General features: G+C 39.5%; 2 protein-coding genes across 9 annotated transcripts in view; one reads left to right on the plus strand and one right to left on the minus strand.

Moving 5' to 3' along the window:
* LOC129702901 (mucin-2) overlaps positions 1-9,898 on the plus strand; it is a 239,405-nt gene extending 229,507 nt beyond the window's left edge. For all 6 annotated transcript variants that reach the window (XM_055644987.1, XM_055644983.1, XM_055644980.1 and 3 more), the window contains 3 exons: positions 1,548-1,706; positions 4,605-4,727; positions 7,475-9,898. In XM_055644987.1, coding sequence (XP_055500962.1) covers positions 1,548-1,706; positions 4,605-4,727; positions 7,475-7,590 — 398 coding nt within the window. In that variant the 3' untranslated portion in view covers positions 7,591-9,898. The remainder of the gene's footprint in view (positions 1-1,547; positions 1,707-4,604; positions 4,728-7,474) is intronic.
* An 890-nt stretch (positions 9,899-10,788) lies between these two features.
* The window catches only part of tfg (trafficking from ER to golgi regulator), an 83,389-nt gene continuing 75,307 nt past the window's right edge, over positions 10,789-18,870 (minus strand). For all 3 annotated transcript variants that reach the window (XM_055644990.1, XM_055644988.1, XM_055644989.1), the window contains 2 exons: positions 17,009-17,098; positions 10,789-11,627 (listed from right to left, as the gene is read on the minus strand). In XM_055644990.1, coding sequence (XP_055500965.1) covers positions 11,248-11,627; positions 17,009-17,098 — 470 coding nt within the window. In that variant the 3' untranslated portion in view covers positions 10,789-11,247. The remainder of the gene's footprint in view (positions 11,628-17,008; positions 17,099-18,870) is intronic.

Genomic DNA, 18,870 nt, shown 5'->3' on the forward strand with positions numbered 1-18,870 from the left:
TTGGAACCCCCCCCCCCCCCCCCCCCCCCCCCCCCCACCACCCCCCCCCCCCCCCCCCCCCCCCCCCCCCCCCCCCCCACACCCCCAACCCCCACCCCCCCCCCCCCCCCCCCCCCTCACCACCGCATGGAAACCCCCCCCCCCCCCCCCCCCCCCCCCTCACCACCGCATGGCACCATGAGTAATCCGGAGATCACTTCCCTGGAGGTCTTGCTTTTTAATCTTTTGTCTAACTCTCTGTATTCACTTCGTAGAACCTCATCCATTTTCCTCCATATGTCATTAGCACCAACATGCGCAACAACTTCTGGTTTCTCTCCCTCCCCTTGAGAATATCCATGGGGAGAACATGATGTCAAAAGTCATATACAGAGCTCAAAAAGAATGCTTTGATTCTGTCATCACAGAAGATAGGGATAATACAGACAATTACATAAGTGGGAAGAGTGTGAACTACGACAAATGTTTAAAAGGATTAGAGAATATAATGTGGTTACTTTAAAAGTGATGAATTGCCAGAGCTTGGATAAAATGAGCCATTTGTTCTTGTTGAAAGCAAATGAAGAAACAGTGCATGCCCTGACTATCATTTTCCAACCATCTGGCTACAGGCACAGTCCAGGACAACTGGAAGATTACACATATGGTATTTTTGTTTAAATAATGGACAGGCCAAGTAATTATAGGTCTAACATGGTTGTATGACATGGGTGGTGGGAAATTATTGGAAACATTCTGTGGGCAGCAATGATCGTCATTAACAAGGTTGATTTAGGATTTGTAATGGAAAGGCCAGATTGTACTAAACTGATGGGGTTTTTTAAAAAGGAAGTAACATGGGACAATTGAGAGTAGTAAATTTTCGCAAGGCAACCATTTAATGAGCCATGAGCCACCATTTTGAACCCTCCAACCTGTGTGTCTACATAAATTGTAGCTTAAACCTCATACTTTTGGTGAACATAATATTAACGTTCACTTACATTTATGTCTGTCGCAATTTTTTTAACATTAGAAACTAATGTTAAAGGACCATCTTAATAAAGTTGTTGTTTGGGGCAAAAATGTATAATAATGATTATTATTGGTCTGGGTTTAGAGACGAGTTAAAAAAATTTTTTTTTATGATTCTTAAAACATCAGCTTAATGTGTTTTCAGAGTCCACAGCTGGTTTAAGTTTTGACAGCTGCATTTAACAACTTTTTACATAATGTGGGAAAGGGGAGCCCAGAAAGAGAAAAACTGTGAAATTAAAATTTCTCTACAATTATGCATCCTAGCACCTGCACAAGAAGTAACATTTGATAGAGGCTGTAGGAATGTCTTAGCAACCTACAGGTAGATTATTTAGGGATGGTCATTAGTTATGTGGGAGAAAAGTATTATAACTGAGTTTATTGCTGAAGATTTTGAGCTGGAGCATTCCTTATAATCGGTTGTGCAAATAGACCGCAGACCATAGCAAGTGATTAATAATTCCACATGTTGAACTATTTAAAGAATACAGCACAATTTTTATTCTGATGGTTTTTGCTTTATTTAATAGGGAAAGATGCGATCTGGACTCAGTACAAATTCAAATTCGATTCATATTCAGAATGTCAAGGGAAGCGATTTGTTAAACGGACACGTTACAGGAAATTTGTTGGCATTGTTCTGTGTAATTCTTTGAGATACAAGATTTACCTCAGTAACTCCCTCTCAGGTATGTTCTTTTTTTTTTTAAACTAAAAATATATACCCAATACCTCCTAGCAGCAATGTAATCAGTTATTGGATTACTGGTTGGAAAAAGTTACTATGTTGGAACCAAGAATAAATCTGTAACATTGGCATGTTCATTCAGCAGTTTCAGATGAAATTGGCCATGATGGTTCTACCCCTTTGCCAAGGTGCAATTTTATTTCTGTATTTCATGTACTAGCATTTCAGCTGTGAAAATGAAAATACACACCTAGAAAACGTTATTTGCCTAAAATCTATTTATTTGCTGGCAAGAAATTAATTTCAATTTAGGATACCGTCATGGCAAGGTAAATTGGAATTTAATACTTTGAGGCATAAAGAGCAGAACAAAAACGATATTTAGTGAAAATGACCGAAGCTCCTAAGCCCCACATCCTACCATTCACCCAGCCCTCCCACAGATCAGCAAGCAACACAATTGTGTGAGACTTGAGAAAGTGTCCATTTTTTAAAAGCGCAAACGTGTGCATATTTATGAGTGTTCAGAAGGTAGAACCAAGAGCGACATAACAAATCGGCATTCTGAGGGACAGCACCAGACAGCTATCAATGCTGTTCCATATTTTAGATTATTGCTCAGAGATACAGCATGGAAACCCATTGAGTCCACACCAACCATCGATCACCTGTTCACACTAGGTCTATGTTATCCCACTTCCTTATTCCTTTCGCAATAGAGGCAATTTACAGAGCCCAATCAACCTGCAAACCTGCACGCCTTTTGGATGTGGGAGGAAACAGGAACACTCGGAGGAAACCCATGAGGTCACAAGGAGAAGGTGGAAACTCCGCACAGACAGTACCCGAGGTCATGATCGAACTTGGATCTCTGGCGCTGTGAGGCAGCAACACTACCAGCTGCCCTGTAATGAATGTCATAGGAACAACAAACCATAATGAAGCATCTCAACCGTCAGTCCGCACATTAAAATATGTAGGAGAGAATAAAAGGGTGTGGCTGACAGACATATTGAAATCTTCATTTCAGCACATGGATATGATTCACCATTGTCACCATTTTTGGTGGTTTCAAGGTTCATGCTGAGTACCAGGAAGTTGGGCGACCAAACTGGAGCTACCAAAATCACTGGTCAAGTTTTGCATTTGAAAGTAGATAGATGGTGTCACCATCAACAAAATTTACAAGCACCAAAGCCTGGCCTACAGATTCCACTTACTCAGTCATTTATGCTATTGATCCTTAACAATCACAAGAGTGACAACTATTTTCAGGTCAAGTTAACAGACATACTCTAAGAAAAAGTGTAACTTTGCCAGAGCAAGTGTTTTAAGCCACCGTTATGAATTCTATGTATCGATGCTTTATCTTCTTTTAACAACCATTCTCAGATAAGTCAATTCAATCAACTTTAATGTCATCGCACAAATACAAGTATCAGTACAACGAAATGCAGTTTTGCGTCAGACCGTAGTAGTTGTACATAAAGAGAAAAAACAAGAAAAAAAATAGAAAGAGAGAAGATACAGAATAATCAGGAAATACAGAATGATTAAACAAAGGGGGACGGAGGGACCAGAGAAGTCTATCGTCGGGACTCCGAGTTCAGCAGTGTGATTGTGTTGTTATAGAAGCTTTTCCTCATCCTGCTGGTACGTGACCTGAGGCTCCTGTACCGCCTCCCTGATGGGAGGAGGGCAAACAGTCCATGGTTGGGGTGTGAGGGGTCTTTGATGATCTTCCCAGCCCGTCTCAGACACCGTTTTCGGTGGAGGGCATCCATGGCAGGGAGCGGGGCACCGATGATGTGCTGCGCGGTTTTCACCACCCGTTGTAGTGCTTTCCTGTCCGCAGCAGTGCAGCTGCTGTACCATACCGTGAAGCAGGTGGTCAGGATACTCTCTATGGTACAGCGGTAAAAGTTGGTCAGGATCTGGGGGGACAGGTGGGCTTTCTTGAGCCTCCTAAGGAAGTAAAGGCGCTGCTGTGCCTTTTTGATCAGCTTGGAGGTGTTGAGGGACCAGGACAAGTCCTCCGAGATATGCACTCCGAGGAATTTATAGCTGGAGACGCGCTCCACCTCAGTCCCGTTGATATGGATGGCGGTATGACTGCCTCCTCTGGTCTGCCTGAAGTCGACAATAATCTCCACATTAAGTCTGTTGAACAGTTCAAGGAGATTTTGGTAATATCACAAGGTATAACTGTGTCCAATACGAAAACGCGTCCAGAAGATATTGTGCAAAGATCCACCTGCACTTTACGAGTAATTTGGGATTGGATGAATAGGAAACAAGGCTCAATGGCTGGATGCCACATGCAATGCTATAAACTCAGAGCTACTATTCATGGAAATAACATTTCTTCTGCTGATGGTTTGGTAAATGAAACAGAAAATCTCGTGCACTCATTGTTTGGCTAGTTAGGCTTGTTTGGCTAAATGTTAGTCAATTTCCTCACCCGAAAGTGTAATCAGTTTCTTATTATTCCAGTTCCATCATCCAGCTGAATAGCTGAGCATAATGACCATTTGGGAAGCATACTGTGTGTGAGACCACAGCAATGGAGAACTGTGTTTGCACATGGTACAAACTTTCCACGTTATAAATCAGATCACATTATTTATGGAACTGTTTTCCAGTAGAGTTTATTGTTTCTAGGTTTTTAATGTTATGAAAACTAAATGTACTTGAGTGGAATTCACATAATGATCAATGTGAACCATATGTCCAATTTACATCAGATTGAGGGGAGGTGATTCCAATTTTTTTAATTTGTGTTTTCCCAATTCTGCACCGAAATAGATACATTATACAGCTTCATGTTGAGTTTAATGATGCAAAAAACACAGCTGTAATATTTAATCAAATACTATTCTTTCTTCTTAAAAAAAAATAGGCACTTTCTATAACATAGGAGATCTATCAGGACATGGGGAAGATCATTGTCAGTTTGTGGACTCTTTCTTGGATGGTAGAACAGGAGAACATCTCCAACCTGAACAGCTGCCAATCAGACAAGGTGAGCTTATTCTTTGTAATTATAGTCACCTAATGTTATGCTCTTGTTCAAAATTGTGCTCCATGACCATCTAACAGAAAGGAAAACGCTGTTATGGCAATGACCACTTTCAGTATTAGTCAGGCTGAAGCAGTGCATATACCCTTCATTTGATATGAACTCTGCAAGAGATGCTACTGTTCTACTCAAAGGGAAGAGAAGAGACTTCAAACCTATATATACACCCACTACTGCAGCATCCAACATTACTATATTCAAAATTAAAATATTCCTTGGGGAAAAATGATAGGTTGTTTTATGAATACTCTCTCCCTATTTTTTGGCTTTGTAAATGCTGCCAGATTGGAAACTGTGCTGTCAGATATTCCTTTCGTAAGTCCTGGCTGACTGAGCTTGTGGCAGGGAGGGAAGGGTGCCTGAACACATTGACTTTGTGTGGCACAAAGCCAGAGATGAGCTTTGCAAGAGGTAGATCTATGTCTTTGTACCCAATTCGGTAGGTATATGTGGATGCATGTGTTTCTGAGTTGGATGATCAGCCATGATCATATTGAATGGCGGTGCAGGCTCGAAGGGTCGAATGGCCTACTCTTGCATCTATTTTCTATGTTTTATAATGTGAATAACAAAAACTTTTTCAAAAACATTCAAATTAACAAGAAATAATTTAAAATATCAAAAAGTTACTTTATCCCGTGCAGCCATTTTCATATATTGAAATCAATGGTCCAGGCATTTTAAGTCGGTTGACGCTCATAAATGCTAAGGAATTGCTGCAGTTTAGAGGTTGGATGGTAGATTCAATAGACAATAGGTGCAGTAGTAGGCCATTCGGCCCTTTCAGCCAGCATCGCCATTCAAAATGATCATGGCTGATCAGCCACAATCAGTGCCCTGTTCCTGTATTCTCGCTATATCCCCTGACTCCACCATCTTTAAGAGCTCTATCTAACTCTCTCTTGAAAGCATCCAGAAAATTGGCCTCTACTGACTTCTGAGGCAGAGAATTCCAGATTCACAACCCTCTGTGTGAAAAGGTTTTTCCTCATCTCCGTTCTAAATGGCATACCCCTTATAATTAAGCTGTGGCCCCTGGTTCTGGACTCCCCCAATATCATAAACATGTTTCCTGCCTCTAGCCTTTTCAAACCCTTAATCTTATATGTTTCAACAAGATCCCCTCTCATCATTCTAAATTTGAGTATACAAGCCCAGCCACACCATTCTATCAACATATGAGTCCTATCATCCCAGGAATTAACCTCGCGAACCTACGCTGCACTCCCTCAATAGCAAAAATATTCTTCCTCAAATTTGGAGAAAAAAACTGCACACCACACTCCAGGTGTGGTCTCACTAGGACCCTGTACAACTGCAGAAGGACCTCTTTGCTCCTATACTCAACTCTTCTTGTTATGAAGACCAACATGCCATTTGCTTTCTTCATTTCCTGCTGTACCTGCATGCTTATTTTCAGTGACTGATGAACAAGGACCCCCAGATCTCGTTGTACTTCTCCTTATCCCAACTACACAATTCAGATAATAATTTGCCTTCCTATTTTTGCCACCAAAGTGGATAACCTCACATTTAACCACATTAAACTGCATCTGCCATGCATTTTTCCACTCACCCAACCTGTCCAAGTCACCCTACATTCTCATATCATCCCCTTCACAGTTCACGCTGCTACCCAGCTTTGTGTCATCTGCAAATTCGCTAATGTTACTTTAAATCCCGTCGTCTAAATCATTAATGTATATTGTAAATAGCTGCGGTCCCAGCACTGAGCCTTACGGTACCCCACTAGTCACATCCTGCCATTCTGAAAGGGTCTCGTTTATCCCTACTCTTCATCTTTTATAATTGACTCCAGCATCTTCCCCACCACCGATATCAGGCTAACTGGTCTATAATTCCGTTTTTTTTCTCTCCTGCCTTTCTTAAAAAGTGAGATAACATTAGCTACCCTCCAATCCACAGGAACTGATCCTGAATCTATAGAACATTGGAAAATGATCACCAATGCATCCACAATTTCTAGAGTCACTTCCTTAAGTACCCTGGGATGTAGGCCATCAGGCCCTGGGGATTCATCAGCCTTCAGTCCCATCAGTCTACTCAACACCATTTCCTGCCTAATGCGAATTGAGGAGTCCAACATTGAGGTGCAGTTGGGAACGTGCAGGGGAACTGCTGTTTGCTAGTTTTGAACAGTCACATTTGCAGATCAAGGGTGACAATCATAAACTTCCCATGTCTGTGATGAAATGCTAGCAGTTGCATGCAAAACTGCCAGCATGTCTGCACAACATCCAGGACCTGGACAGGGTAGTTTGACTAGAAACACAATATTAGCTTAATATTTTTTGGCAAATTCTTATAGAAGGATTGAGTGTTATAATTAATGCTTTGCATGTTTATTTTTCTTCTGGGGTTTCTGTGTTCTGTATCATTTAGGAAAAATGAATTTGGAAATGCTTCAATATATTTTCCAATTTGCAGCACTCACCAACTGGATACAGAAACTGTATTTAAGGAGCCCCAGATCAATACTATATTTAACCTTCTGTGTAAAATTACGCCCTGAATACATGTTGTTTCACAATACATTCTGCTGCGAATGGTATGCAACAGGCTATGTGTTGCATGCTACGTTGCTACATTGAGAAGGAAATATCAGTCCTAATGTTCATTGCCATTTAAACTCGTGTTACTGAGGCACTTGTTAATCTTTCAATCCTTAGGTTTTTATCGAAGTGTTCGCCAGGAGCCAGTTATGTTTGGCACAATAGGTGGGCAAACACACATCCACTACGTCCATTGGTATGAATGTGGCATAGCCATACCTGGGCAATGGTGAATCAACTGCTACACAAGCAATCAAGAAAAAGGAAAGACCAAAGGAACTGAGTTGTTATATTGTATTGATATGGTTCCTTGTATTCAATGTAAGATTCAAATAGACCATGTGATTTATGGAGTGTTATTTTTAAGCCGCATTAAAACGCTTAAATAATGTGGTACAAAGTGAACTGTACCCATTCCAAGGCACATAATTGAAGTTATTCCACACCAAAATGCCTTTCAAGTAAATAACCACACAGATGGGCAGTAAAGAGGGACATCAACAAGATATTGAAGCAATTTTCTAACCAGCTTTCACTTATTAAAAAAGGCCAGATGATATAAATATGTGCTACTTTCAAAGTAGTTGTGGCCATTGGAAAAGTGATACAAACTTCTAAATATATTAAAATAAATCAGTGCTCACTATTGGCACATAGTGCTGTAAATAAACTGTAGCACTGCCCAGGATTTTGGAATCTTAAACTAACAGGCTACTTAGTCAATACGTCCTTCAGTTTGCTTTATTTATCAGAACAAACCCCCTAATATTTCTTTGAAAACACAATCTTTGATATCGGGAAGCTGGCTCCCTATACCATCAGTTCTGAATATAATTGTTTAAATGTTATTTATCAGGAATGTATTTAAAAACAGAACATAAATTGTAAGTTCTATTCACAAATTGTTGGAGAAGTTTTTTTTAATTTAGATGTATTGTAACAAGTGAGCTTCAGGAATGGAATGGAAAAATTACTCTCATTGTGTACCCTGAAGAGCAGACGATTCCTGTACCAAATGTACCCAAATAATTATGTAGTTGATGTGTTGCATTGTTCAAAAGATGTATTGAAAGCAGGCACGTGTGGGAACATGCCTTGTTTCTGCTCGTTAAGCTGATTACCACCTTATTCTATTCAGTACTGAACAAAACATTTACAACCAGGATATGTTTTGCACATCCAATTTGTAATTTTTTTTTGGTAATGCATGTATATATATATCCACATTATGGTGAGCATACCAGAATGTACATCCACAAATAACCCCCTGGAACCATCCAATTACAATAGTGCTCGCAGAAATTGTAGGCTAACAAACATACACACATCCACTTAATGATGCTTACTACTGTTTCTCTTGCGGGTTTTCTTTCAGTAGTTTCAGATACTTTATTCCCTTGTATTCTTATGACAAATGGAGAGGGGCATTGCTATAGTTTTTTTTTAAAGATGTCTGCAATTAGCATTTACATTGTAAGCAGCTTTGCTCGAGCACATTTTTTACATGCTTAAGGCTGAATTACCCGCATAGCTCACAAAGATGCTCAGCACCAAACATCTGAGTATGCTCATACTGGTGAGTTGACATCGCCAATCAAATGTCTCAGCACATGCAGTGATGCTTAGCTGCCAGATGTTTGGATGCATCCAAATCCAAATCCTTAATTATCAACATTTATCTCCTTTCCTTAAAGAGATGTTTGCTCATCTGTTCATGCACATCACAAAAGTGTTTCATTATTTTTTAAACAGTGTAGCAAGTATTCTAAGAACTTAATGGAAACACCAGACTACATAAAATCTATATGCCTGTTTAAAAGTTAATAACAAATGGCTGTTCATTGTGGTAGACTGGGGGAAAGATCTAGCACCAAAAGTCTAAAATTGCCAGCTTTAGATTGTCCGACCAGCCCGTCTAAGAGGTATCTAATCAAGCTTTTGTAGAACAGAGTTGTAAAGCATTTATCCAGGTCCCAACAGAATCCCCATTATTGCAAACTAGCAGACAAACATAATCTTCAAAATACTCAATTACCACAACTTAAAAAAAAACTCAAGCACCATTTCTAAGAATCCATATAAAAAGGTTCATTGTCAACCTCTGCTCCAAATTGCTAAAAGCACAGACAAATTTGTAACCAACTCTCCACATAACTGGTGTTCAGGTGCCAAACATTAACAAATGCTCAGACATTTAGCTTTGTTGGCCTTGCAATTTATTCAAGATTTGTGGTGGGTTTTGCCTCATATTCCAATCACAAATGAATACTATAGGTTAAGTAATGCATACTAATATATAGTTTTTTTTCCCCCATGTGACATTGTTAGTAACAAATTTATTTGTGAAATGATGGCTGCAGTTTGTATTTAGATTGTCAGCAGCCTTACATATGCAGAGTTTTTGATAAATTTTGCAAGGCTGCTTGCAGCAGTCATTAATGCTGTCATACTCTTGAGAATAAAATATAATTGAAATGTAAAATTTAACGTGAAACTTATTACCTGATAGTGTTATGACTGAATAAACATGCACACATATAATCCATTCTTGCTGGAATCTAATTCAAAAGGCAACTTTAGCAAATATGTGAAATTAATGAAAAAGTTCACAATTTTATAGACACTGCACTATAATTGCTTTATCTTTGAAAAATACTGATTCCTTCTTTATTAGGATGCTTTTCGTAACTTAAAAAGTCGTTTGGAAACTCCTGAATTGTAGTCTTTGTTGCTGGAAGCATAGCAGCCAATTTGTACATCGAAAGCTCCCATAATCGGCAGCATGATTATTAAAACAGATTATCTAGTTGTTGCGTGAATTTAAGAATACATATTAGCCAGTACAGTGCAACAAACAATTCTCCAAAATTGTACCGTAGTATCTTTTACCTTCCCTGCATGTATCAAACAGATCCATAGTTTACCGTCTCATCCATTCAGTGGCACTGCCAGGACTAGATCACTTATCAATATTGTACTGGATGTCAGTATGGGTATCTTCTTGTTTGACTTCAGTCAAACATCCGTGAAGCATCTTATATGTATATGGAGAGATATGGCCAGGCACAAAATAAATGCCTATATTGCTGATCTGCCAATACATTGGTAACAATCTCATCTATTTATTACAAAGAAGCAACACAGTCATCATTAATCTAGAGTCAGAATTATTACTCCAGCTTAACCTGCCATAAAGCTGAGGACAGATGCAGTGCGTCTGGTTTATCTCTTAAGTGGGACAATGCTTCAGCACTAAGATTTATGAATAGCCCAGCAGCAGTGCAGATAGTTAGATGCACGAATATGTGTTACTAAACCTCATGATTATCTCTGCCTTGAATTAAGAAAATGAACAAATTATCCAATGTACGTTAAAACCAAACTACAGGAAAGTTATAGACCAGACAAGAAATAGACTGCAATATAACCAATTATTGATTTAAATCATTTTATTTAGTTTTGCAAGAGAATATTAATTTTGTACATATTACTTTGAATTTTACTTCAATTAGTACATTTGTTAATCATTTAACAATAAAAATGAATCGCATTTGTGGCCTACTTACAAACTATCATTTTATTACTTACTGTTCTTTTGCCAAGGCAATCTACAAGATCAAAATCACAACACGTTTAAGTAGTGTCTCAAGAAAAGAATTTTACGCTATGATGCTGATAAATTTGAAAGCAGAAAATAAGAAAACAAATCTATTTGGTCTCTTTCCTCAGCAAACAAAATCCATTATTCAGAAGTTACTAGAAGGCTTGCACAGCTTTAGATTATAAATTGTTTCCAAATCAATAAATGGTTTGCACCTGGTGTGCGATGGATGGAAATGATTACCTCAGACAATAGGTTTGCTTGCAGCTTTCTGAACAACTGCAGCAGTTTATCGATACCCTGGCCCCGGCTGGGTGTACCCTTGAGCAAATGCGGGACGATTACGTGCATACGGATTTGATCCCGATGGTGGTGGAGTCACGTTGCTACCTGGGGAAGATGTGAATCCTGGCCTTGGCTGGTAACTCCCTGGTTGATTTGGAGCTATACCAGGCTGGGAGCCTGGAGGCATGGTGTAATTAGCTGGCTGAGAAGCTTGCGTTGTATAATTCTGTGGTGTGAAGGAACCTGCTTGGAACTGCTGGGGAGGCTGTGATGGCACTTGCTGGGCTTGAGTGGAGAATCCAGGGGCAGGAGCTTGGGATGCTTGCTGATTGAAAGCTTGAAATTGTGGAGCCGGTTGCTGGGATGATGCTTGTTGGCTGTAAGCTGTAAAGGCAGAAATAGAAAAATGAGCAAGCTTAACAACAGGAAAATAGATTCCATGGTATGGCTTCAACATGCCAAACATAAAGTGATCAACCAGTAAATCCGCAAATTAGGTACGTAACATAATGTCCAAAAGGTTCGAGTTCCTCAATTGAGATCTATTGTTGAATGTTCAGGTCTATGCACAAACTCATTGAACTTTAATTCCAAAGCTGATAGCATTCAGTATTATTTAGTACAATCACAAAGTAATGAAGCTGAGATTTTCACACAAAAATATTCTTCAGCCACTGCCTTGAGATGTGCAGTCCTATCACTGGGATAGCACTCTGAAAACAGCACTTTGCTGGCTCATCATTCGATTTAAGGTTTTGAGGCTTCAAATCAATGATAGAGAAAGAACACTTATATAACATTTAAAATGAAACACTTATTAAAACAATGTCTCATGTGCACTTCTACTGCACATCAGGAATTCCTGCTTACAATGACTTTAGTGATCAAGATGTACAATGTGTAAAGATTTGAATTTAATCAGGAATTCATGTTTAACATTCCAATACTATGGCCATATACTCTCTTTCTTTATATTGAGATATTTATATTGCCGGAAAGCAGATTAGAAAGCTTTCAGTTTTGTGTGATGTTTGTGCAATTTCAATCAGCCTTATAGAAACATAGAAAATAGGTGCAGGAGTAGGCCCTTCGAGCCTGCACCGCCATTCAATATGATCATGGCTGATCATTCAACTCAGTATCCCGTACCTGCCTTCTCTCCATACCCCCTGATCCCCTTAGCCACATCTAACTCCCTCTTAAATATAGCCAATGAACTGGCCTCAACTACCTTCTGTGGTAGAGAATTCCAGAGATTCACCACTCTCTGTGTGAAAAATGTTTTTCTCATCTCGGTCCTAAAAGGCTTCCCCCTCATCCTCAAACTGTGACCCCTTGTTCTGGACTTCCCTAACATCGGGAACAATCTTCCTGTATCTAGCCTGTCCAACCCCTTAAGAATTTTGTAGGTTTCTATAAGATCCCCCCTCAATCTTCTAAATTCTAGCAAGTACAAGCCGAGTCTCACCATTCTTTCTTCATATGAAAGTACTGACATCCCAGGAATCAGTCTGGTGAATCTTCTCTGTACTCCCTCTAAGGCAAGAATGTCTTTCCTCAGATTAGGAGACCAAAACTGTACGCAATACTCCAGGTGTGGTCTCACCAAGACCCTGTACAACTGCAGTAGAATCTCCCTGCTCCTATGCTCAAATCCTTTTGCTATGAATGCTAGCATAGCATTCGCTTTCTTCACTGCCTGCTGCACCTGCATGCCTACTTTCAATGACTGGTGTACCATGACACCCAGATCTCGCTGCATCTCCCCTTTTCCTAATCGGCCACCATTCAGATAATAGTCTACTTTCCTGTTTTTGCCACCAAAGTGGATAACCTCACATTTATCCACATTATACTGCATCTGCCATGCATCCCCTCATCTGCTGTAAATGACGCATAAAAACCATGATTATCAGCAAAAGAACAATGCAAATACAAGCAAAGCCATGATAAATTGTATGTAATAATGAAAACATTAAAGGGTAAAGTATTTACCATGGTGATTGTCATGTTCAAACATAAAATTCAAGATGCCTATTCACTCCTTGCTCCTCAAAGGCAGATTAATAACAAACATTGATTTATTTCAATTAGCACATTCATTAGTTCTTTACAAGAGTGCAGCCATCTGCAGTGACTGGGCCTCACTCTATCCCATGAAGCCTGCAACATATTCAAATTGAAAGAGCCAACTGCGTTAAATACCCACAGCAATATTTGAATAAGGAAATAAATACTGCAACATAGAGCACCAATGTCATATTCTGCTCTTTGTGAGTGCAATTAAAAGGAAAGCCCATATAGACCATGTGAATCAACTGGCTTTGGCTCAAACCATCCATGCCGACCAAGTTGCCTAACCAAATGAGTCCCACTTGCCTGCGCCTGGCCAATACTCCTAAATCTTCTTTGCACTGCTTCCAGTTTAACTACTGTATTATCTGTCCCCTGGAACATTGAGCCTGAATCCTTATCCCCTGCACCAGCTCCTCAGCCAGGCATTAATTTGGCTTATCCTTCTATTTCTGCTCTCACTAGCACGGGAAGTAATCCAGAGATTACTACCTTTGAGGTCCTGACCGACAACAATCAGTCTGAAGACGAGTCCCGACCCAAAACGTCACCTATGCATTCCCTCCACAGATGTTGTCTGCCTCCTGACTAAAGTGGATGACAAAAATTCACTCATTAAAATTTGTTTTCATTTTGTTTTCCTGAAAGCTATTCAAACTCTACAATAGAGGTGCAGTTAAATATTTTAGAGGTGACATCAAATACAGAGAAGTAGATATTTTCTTAGTGTAGAAAATGCAAAGTGTTAGATTTCTCAACAGTTTTCAATAATATACCCAATAAAATCCACACAGGAATAAACAGTCCAACATTTGTTTGTAACATTAGGAAGAGCGTATTTAACAATGAAGGCTGATTTCATCGGTGGGATGGAAGTGGACAAAATAAACTGCTTCAAGTTCCTGGATGTTCACTGCTCTGATGATGTCCTGGATTGTTTCTCATAAACCTCACTGAATGATCTCAACTCTCAACTTAGTCTACATAAAGAACATTAAATTGCCAGTCCTGATCCTCTCTCAGCCATTTTTCTATACAATCCATGGGCCAAATTCATCTGCCTTACCCTCCTATGGTTTTGATTATACCAAAGTTTAGTTTAGCAGTAACCTCAGCTATTCAACCAACAATTCAACCGCATTTGATATTGGGTTAATATTATCGCATGTATCGACCCACAGTGAAAAACTCTGTGCGTGCTATTCAGTTGAAGAATATACACAAGGATAACGAATGTACAAAGAGAAAAATACCAGAGTGCAGAATATAGCTTGACTGTATTATAGAGTTACAGTTACAGAAAAAGTGCAGATTAAAAGAAGTGCAAGGGCCAAAATGAGATAGGTTATAAGATCAGGACTACACCCTAGTTCACGAGAGAACCATTCAGTAGTCTGATAATAGCAGGGGAAAAGCTGTCCGTGAATATGTGATATGTGCTTTCAAGCTTTAGTGTGCTTTTCCCTACAGGAGAGGAGAAGAAGGATTGACTGGGGTTGAAAAAAGTCCTTGATTATGTTGGCTGCTTCCCCCAGTTTTGGGTGCAATTTCCTATATATAACCAGAATCTCAACAAGTTGAAGTTTATCGAGTTTGCTCTTGAAAGGCATAATTTAATATGCCTTAACTAAACATTATGATAGCTTCTGACAACCCACCAGATTCTAACCACTTTCTGCAGAAAAATGTTTCTCCTCTCGTTACTTTGCATTCTTTTGCCTGGTATCTCCATTCTACGTCCTCTATTATCAAGGAAAAGGTTTGTGATATATATAAACGAACTAGACATAAAGCTAGATGGGTTGGTGAGCAAGTTTGCTGATGACAAAAAAATTAAAGAAGTTGCAGACAGTGAGGAAGTCTGACATAAGATACAGTGGGATATAGATGAGCAGCAGAAATGGGTGGAAAAACGATAGACGGAATTTAACCCGAGCAAGTGCGAGGTGTCGCACATTTGGAGGTTGAATGTAAGGAGAGAGCATACAGTTAATGCCAAAATCCTAAACAGCATTGATATGCAGAGGAATCTTGGAGTGCAAGTTCATAGCTCACTAAAGGTGGCCACACAAAGATAGGATGGCAAAGAGGGCTCAACTCGAAACGTCACCCGTTCCTTCTAACCAGAGATGCTGCCTGCCCCACTGAGTTACTCCAGCAATTTGTGTTTATCTTCGGTGTCAACCAGTATCTGCAGTTCCTTCTTACATAAGGCAAGTCAAGTCAAGTCAAGTTTATTTGTCACATACACATACGAGATGTGCAGTGAAATGAAAGTGGCAATGCTCGCGGACTTTTGTGCAAAAGACAAACAACCAAACAAATTATAAACACAATCATAACACACATATTCTTTTACATAATAAATAATGGAAGTGAAAACGTTCAGTAGAGTTAGTCCCTGGTGAGATAGGTGTTTACAGTCCGAATGGCCTCTGGGAAGAAACTCCTTCTCAACCTCTCCGTTCTCACCGCATGGCAACGGAGGCGTTTGCCTGACCGTAGCAGCTGGAATATGGTATGCTTGCCTTTATTGCTAGGGGCATTGAATAGAAGAGTCAGGAAGTCATAATGAAGCTCTATGGGACTTTGATTAGGTCGCATTTGGAGTACTGCATACAATTCTTTTTGCCCTATTACAGGAAAGATATGGAAACTTGAGAGGGTGCAGAGGAGATTTACCAGAATGCTGTTTTAATTAGAGGGTTTCAGCTACAGGAAAAGGTTAGATAGACTTGGATTGTTTCTCTGGAAAAATTGAGGTTGAGGGGAGAGTTGATTGAGGTATATAAAATTACGAGAGGCATAGATAGGGTAGTTAGAACATTTTTCCCTGGGTGGAAATGTCCAACACTAGAGGTCATAGCCATATGGTAAGAAAGGGAAGGTTTAATGGAGAAGTGTGGGGCAAGTTTTTCTTTTACATAGGGTGTGCTGGAACGCATTGTCAAAGGGTGATGGTGGATGAAAGTGGCATTCAAGAGGTCTTTAGATAGGCACATGGAAGTGCAGGATATGGAGGGATATGGATCATGTGCAGGCAGGTGAAATAAGTTCAGCTGGGCATCATTTTCAGCACATTGTGAGCCGGTTCCTGTGCTGTACTGAGCTATGTTCTTTGTCAAAACTCTTCATAGGTTTAAATAATTCAATCAGACCCATATTAAACGTGTTCCGAGAAGAATAAACCTTGCGCCTCTATTCTATCCAGGTAATTAAAGTCCCTCATCTCTGGAACTATCATAGGAAATCTCCACTTCTTAAAATCAGACTTTCAGTTTTATTTTGGAAGCAGCGCTGCTTAATATAATTGAGCCACTGGAATCACTACCGAAGGAAAAGGTGCAAACCCACAACGGTACAGATGCAGGTACACACCCTATCTGGGAAAAACATTTGGGTTCTCTATTGCTGTATTTTTAAAGGTGACATTTGTGACAATACTGCCAATACTACTGTTCTTTCCACATATCAATATTTTATGGGATTATCACCTGGAACCATTAATGTTTTTGCACATTATTTATCCTATTTTAATGTTAGTTAGTTGCTTAAAAAAGAACTGGATATCCACCCCATTTCCTTTCCATGTTCAACAAAAATTACCAAAAATATCAGACAGTACTTCTGTAAAAAGGTCCAGAATTCAATGCAGTGCTGAAGACTTCATCCTTGTATTGTGCTCCACTCACCTGGGTATGGTGCTCCATAGTGTGGCTGAGCCTGTGGTTGCTGTGGCTGAGGTGTATATCCTGGTTGCTGGTACTGTGGATACATTTGACCTATTCAAAAATAAGCAATGACTTCAGTCATGTATCAACATTATAAAATTATATATAAATACAGAATGATGATGGAAGAAACTATGTCCATTACGCATCTTATTCAAGCAATTTTACATTTTAGATGGAATGTCAAAGAGATTCAGCTCAGAAAATCAAGTGGCATTTTCTTGTCACCCATGTTAATGATTTACAAAGTAAAATGACTCCCAAGTTAGACTAATTGATTCAAAGATAAGTCCTGTACAGAAAATACAATCACTATTTAAAAGGCAAAGGCCAGAAGTTTCACCAAGTCTTGAAATCCCCATTGTGAAATGTTCTCGTTCGTTAAATTAAAACACCAGTGAAATGTAGTACAGCCAAATGTGATCTTTTCCAGCTTTTGGTACATCTGTGTTAGAGGTTTAGCGTTGGCATAATTTCTGTTTTTCCACCAGCTTTAAACACTGCGGTGCAAGTCCTATTACAACACAACTTTTTCACAATTTATATAAATTACTTGATGATGGCACCAAAGACGTGGACTAAATTTGCTGTTATTTTAAAGATAGGTAGTAAATCAAATGACAAAGACCCAAGGAGATTACAAAATTCACAAGATGGCACCATGACACAGTAGTAGAGTTGCTGCCTTACAGTGCCAGACAGCGTTCGATCCTGACTACGGGTGCTTGTCTGTACGGCGTTTGTATGTTTCCCCCCCATTTACCCGCCAGGGCTTTTCTCTGGGATCTCTGGTTTCCTCCCACATTCCAAAGACGTACAGGTTTGTAGGTTAACTGGCCTGGTATAATTGTAAATTGTCCCTAGTGTGTGTAGGATAGTATAGTATGCAGGGATCACTGGTCAACGTGGACACGGTGGTCCAAAGGGTCTGTTTCCGCACTGTATCTCTAAACTAAAGAACGGATAGATAAATTATATAGGAGTAAAAAGTGAGAAAATGGTAAACTGTCTATTTAGCCCGGAGACATAAAATCACATTATTTACATCAGGCAGATGGCAGAGCTCCAGCAGGGCTCAGGATGTCAGTGATCCTTAAAAGATGTGTGCAGGTGCATATATCAGGAAAACTAAGAGAATGCTATCATTTATTTTAACTATAAGACACATCAAGAGCAAATTGGTCTCCTTGGGATATTAAGGTATTGGAAGCTATTCAAAGAGTGTTTACTGGTCTAATAACTAGAATTAGCAAGTTGTCTTATGAGGAAAGGATGGAGCACCTGTCTCAACTAACTCCTCTGACAGCTCTTCATACCGTCCACTACGTGTAAAAAAAATTGTCCTTCAAATTCCTATTAAAACTTTCCCCCTTCACTTTAAATCTCCATCCTTCAATTCTGCTACTCTGGATAAAACACCATGCATTTACCCTAACTATTCCTCGCATAATCTTATACATCTCTATAAGATCATCATCCAGCACTCCAAGGAATAATGTCTTAGTTTGTTCAGTCTCCCTAAACACAGGTCCTTGAGTCCTGACAACATCCTCATAAATCTTCTCCACACCCTTTCCAGCCAAGATATTTCTAATAACAGGGTAACCAAAAACTGAACACAATACTCTAATGTTGCTTCACCAATGTCTTGTATAACTATAACATAACCTTCTAATATCTATACTCAATACTCTGACCGATGAAGGCTAATGTGCCAATAGCTTTCTTGACCACGTTATCTATCACTATCAAGGAAATATGTATCTGTACTCCGAGATTCATCTGCTTTACAACACTCCCCAGAACACTGCCCTTCACTGTGA

The sequence above is a fragment of the Leucoraja erinacea genome, chromosome 13, assembly GCF_028641065.1.
Source record: "Leucoraja erinacea ecotype New England chromosome 13, Leri_hhj_1, whole genome shotgun sequence".
Classification (NCBI taxonomy): domain Eukaryota; kingdom Metazoa; phylum Chordata; class Chondrichthyes; order Rajiformes; family Rajidae; genus Leucoraja; species Leucoraja erinaceus.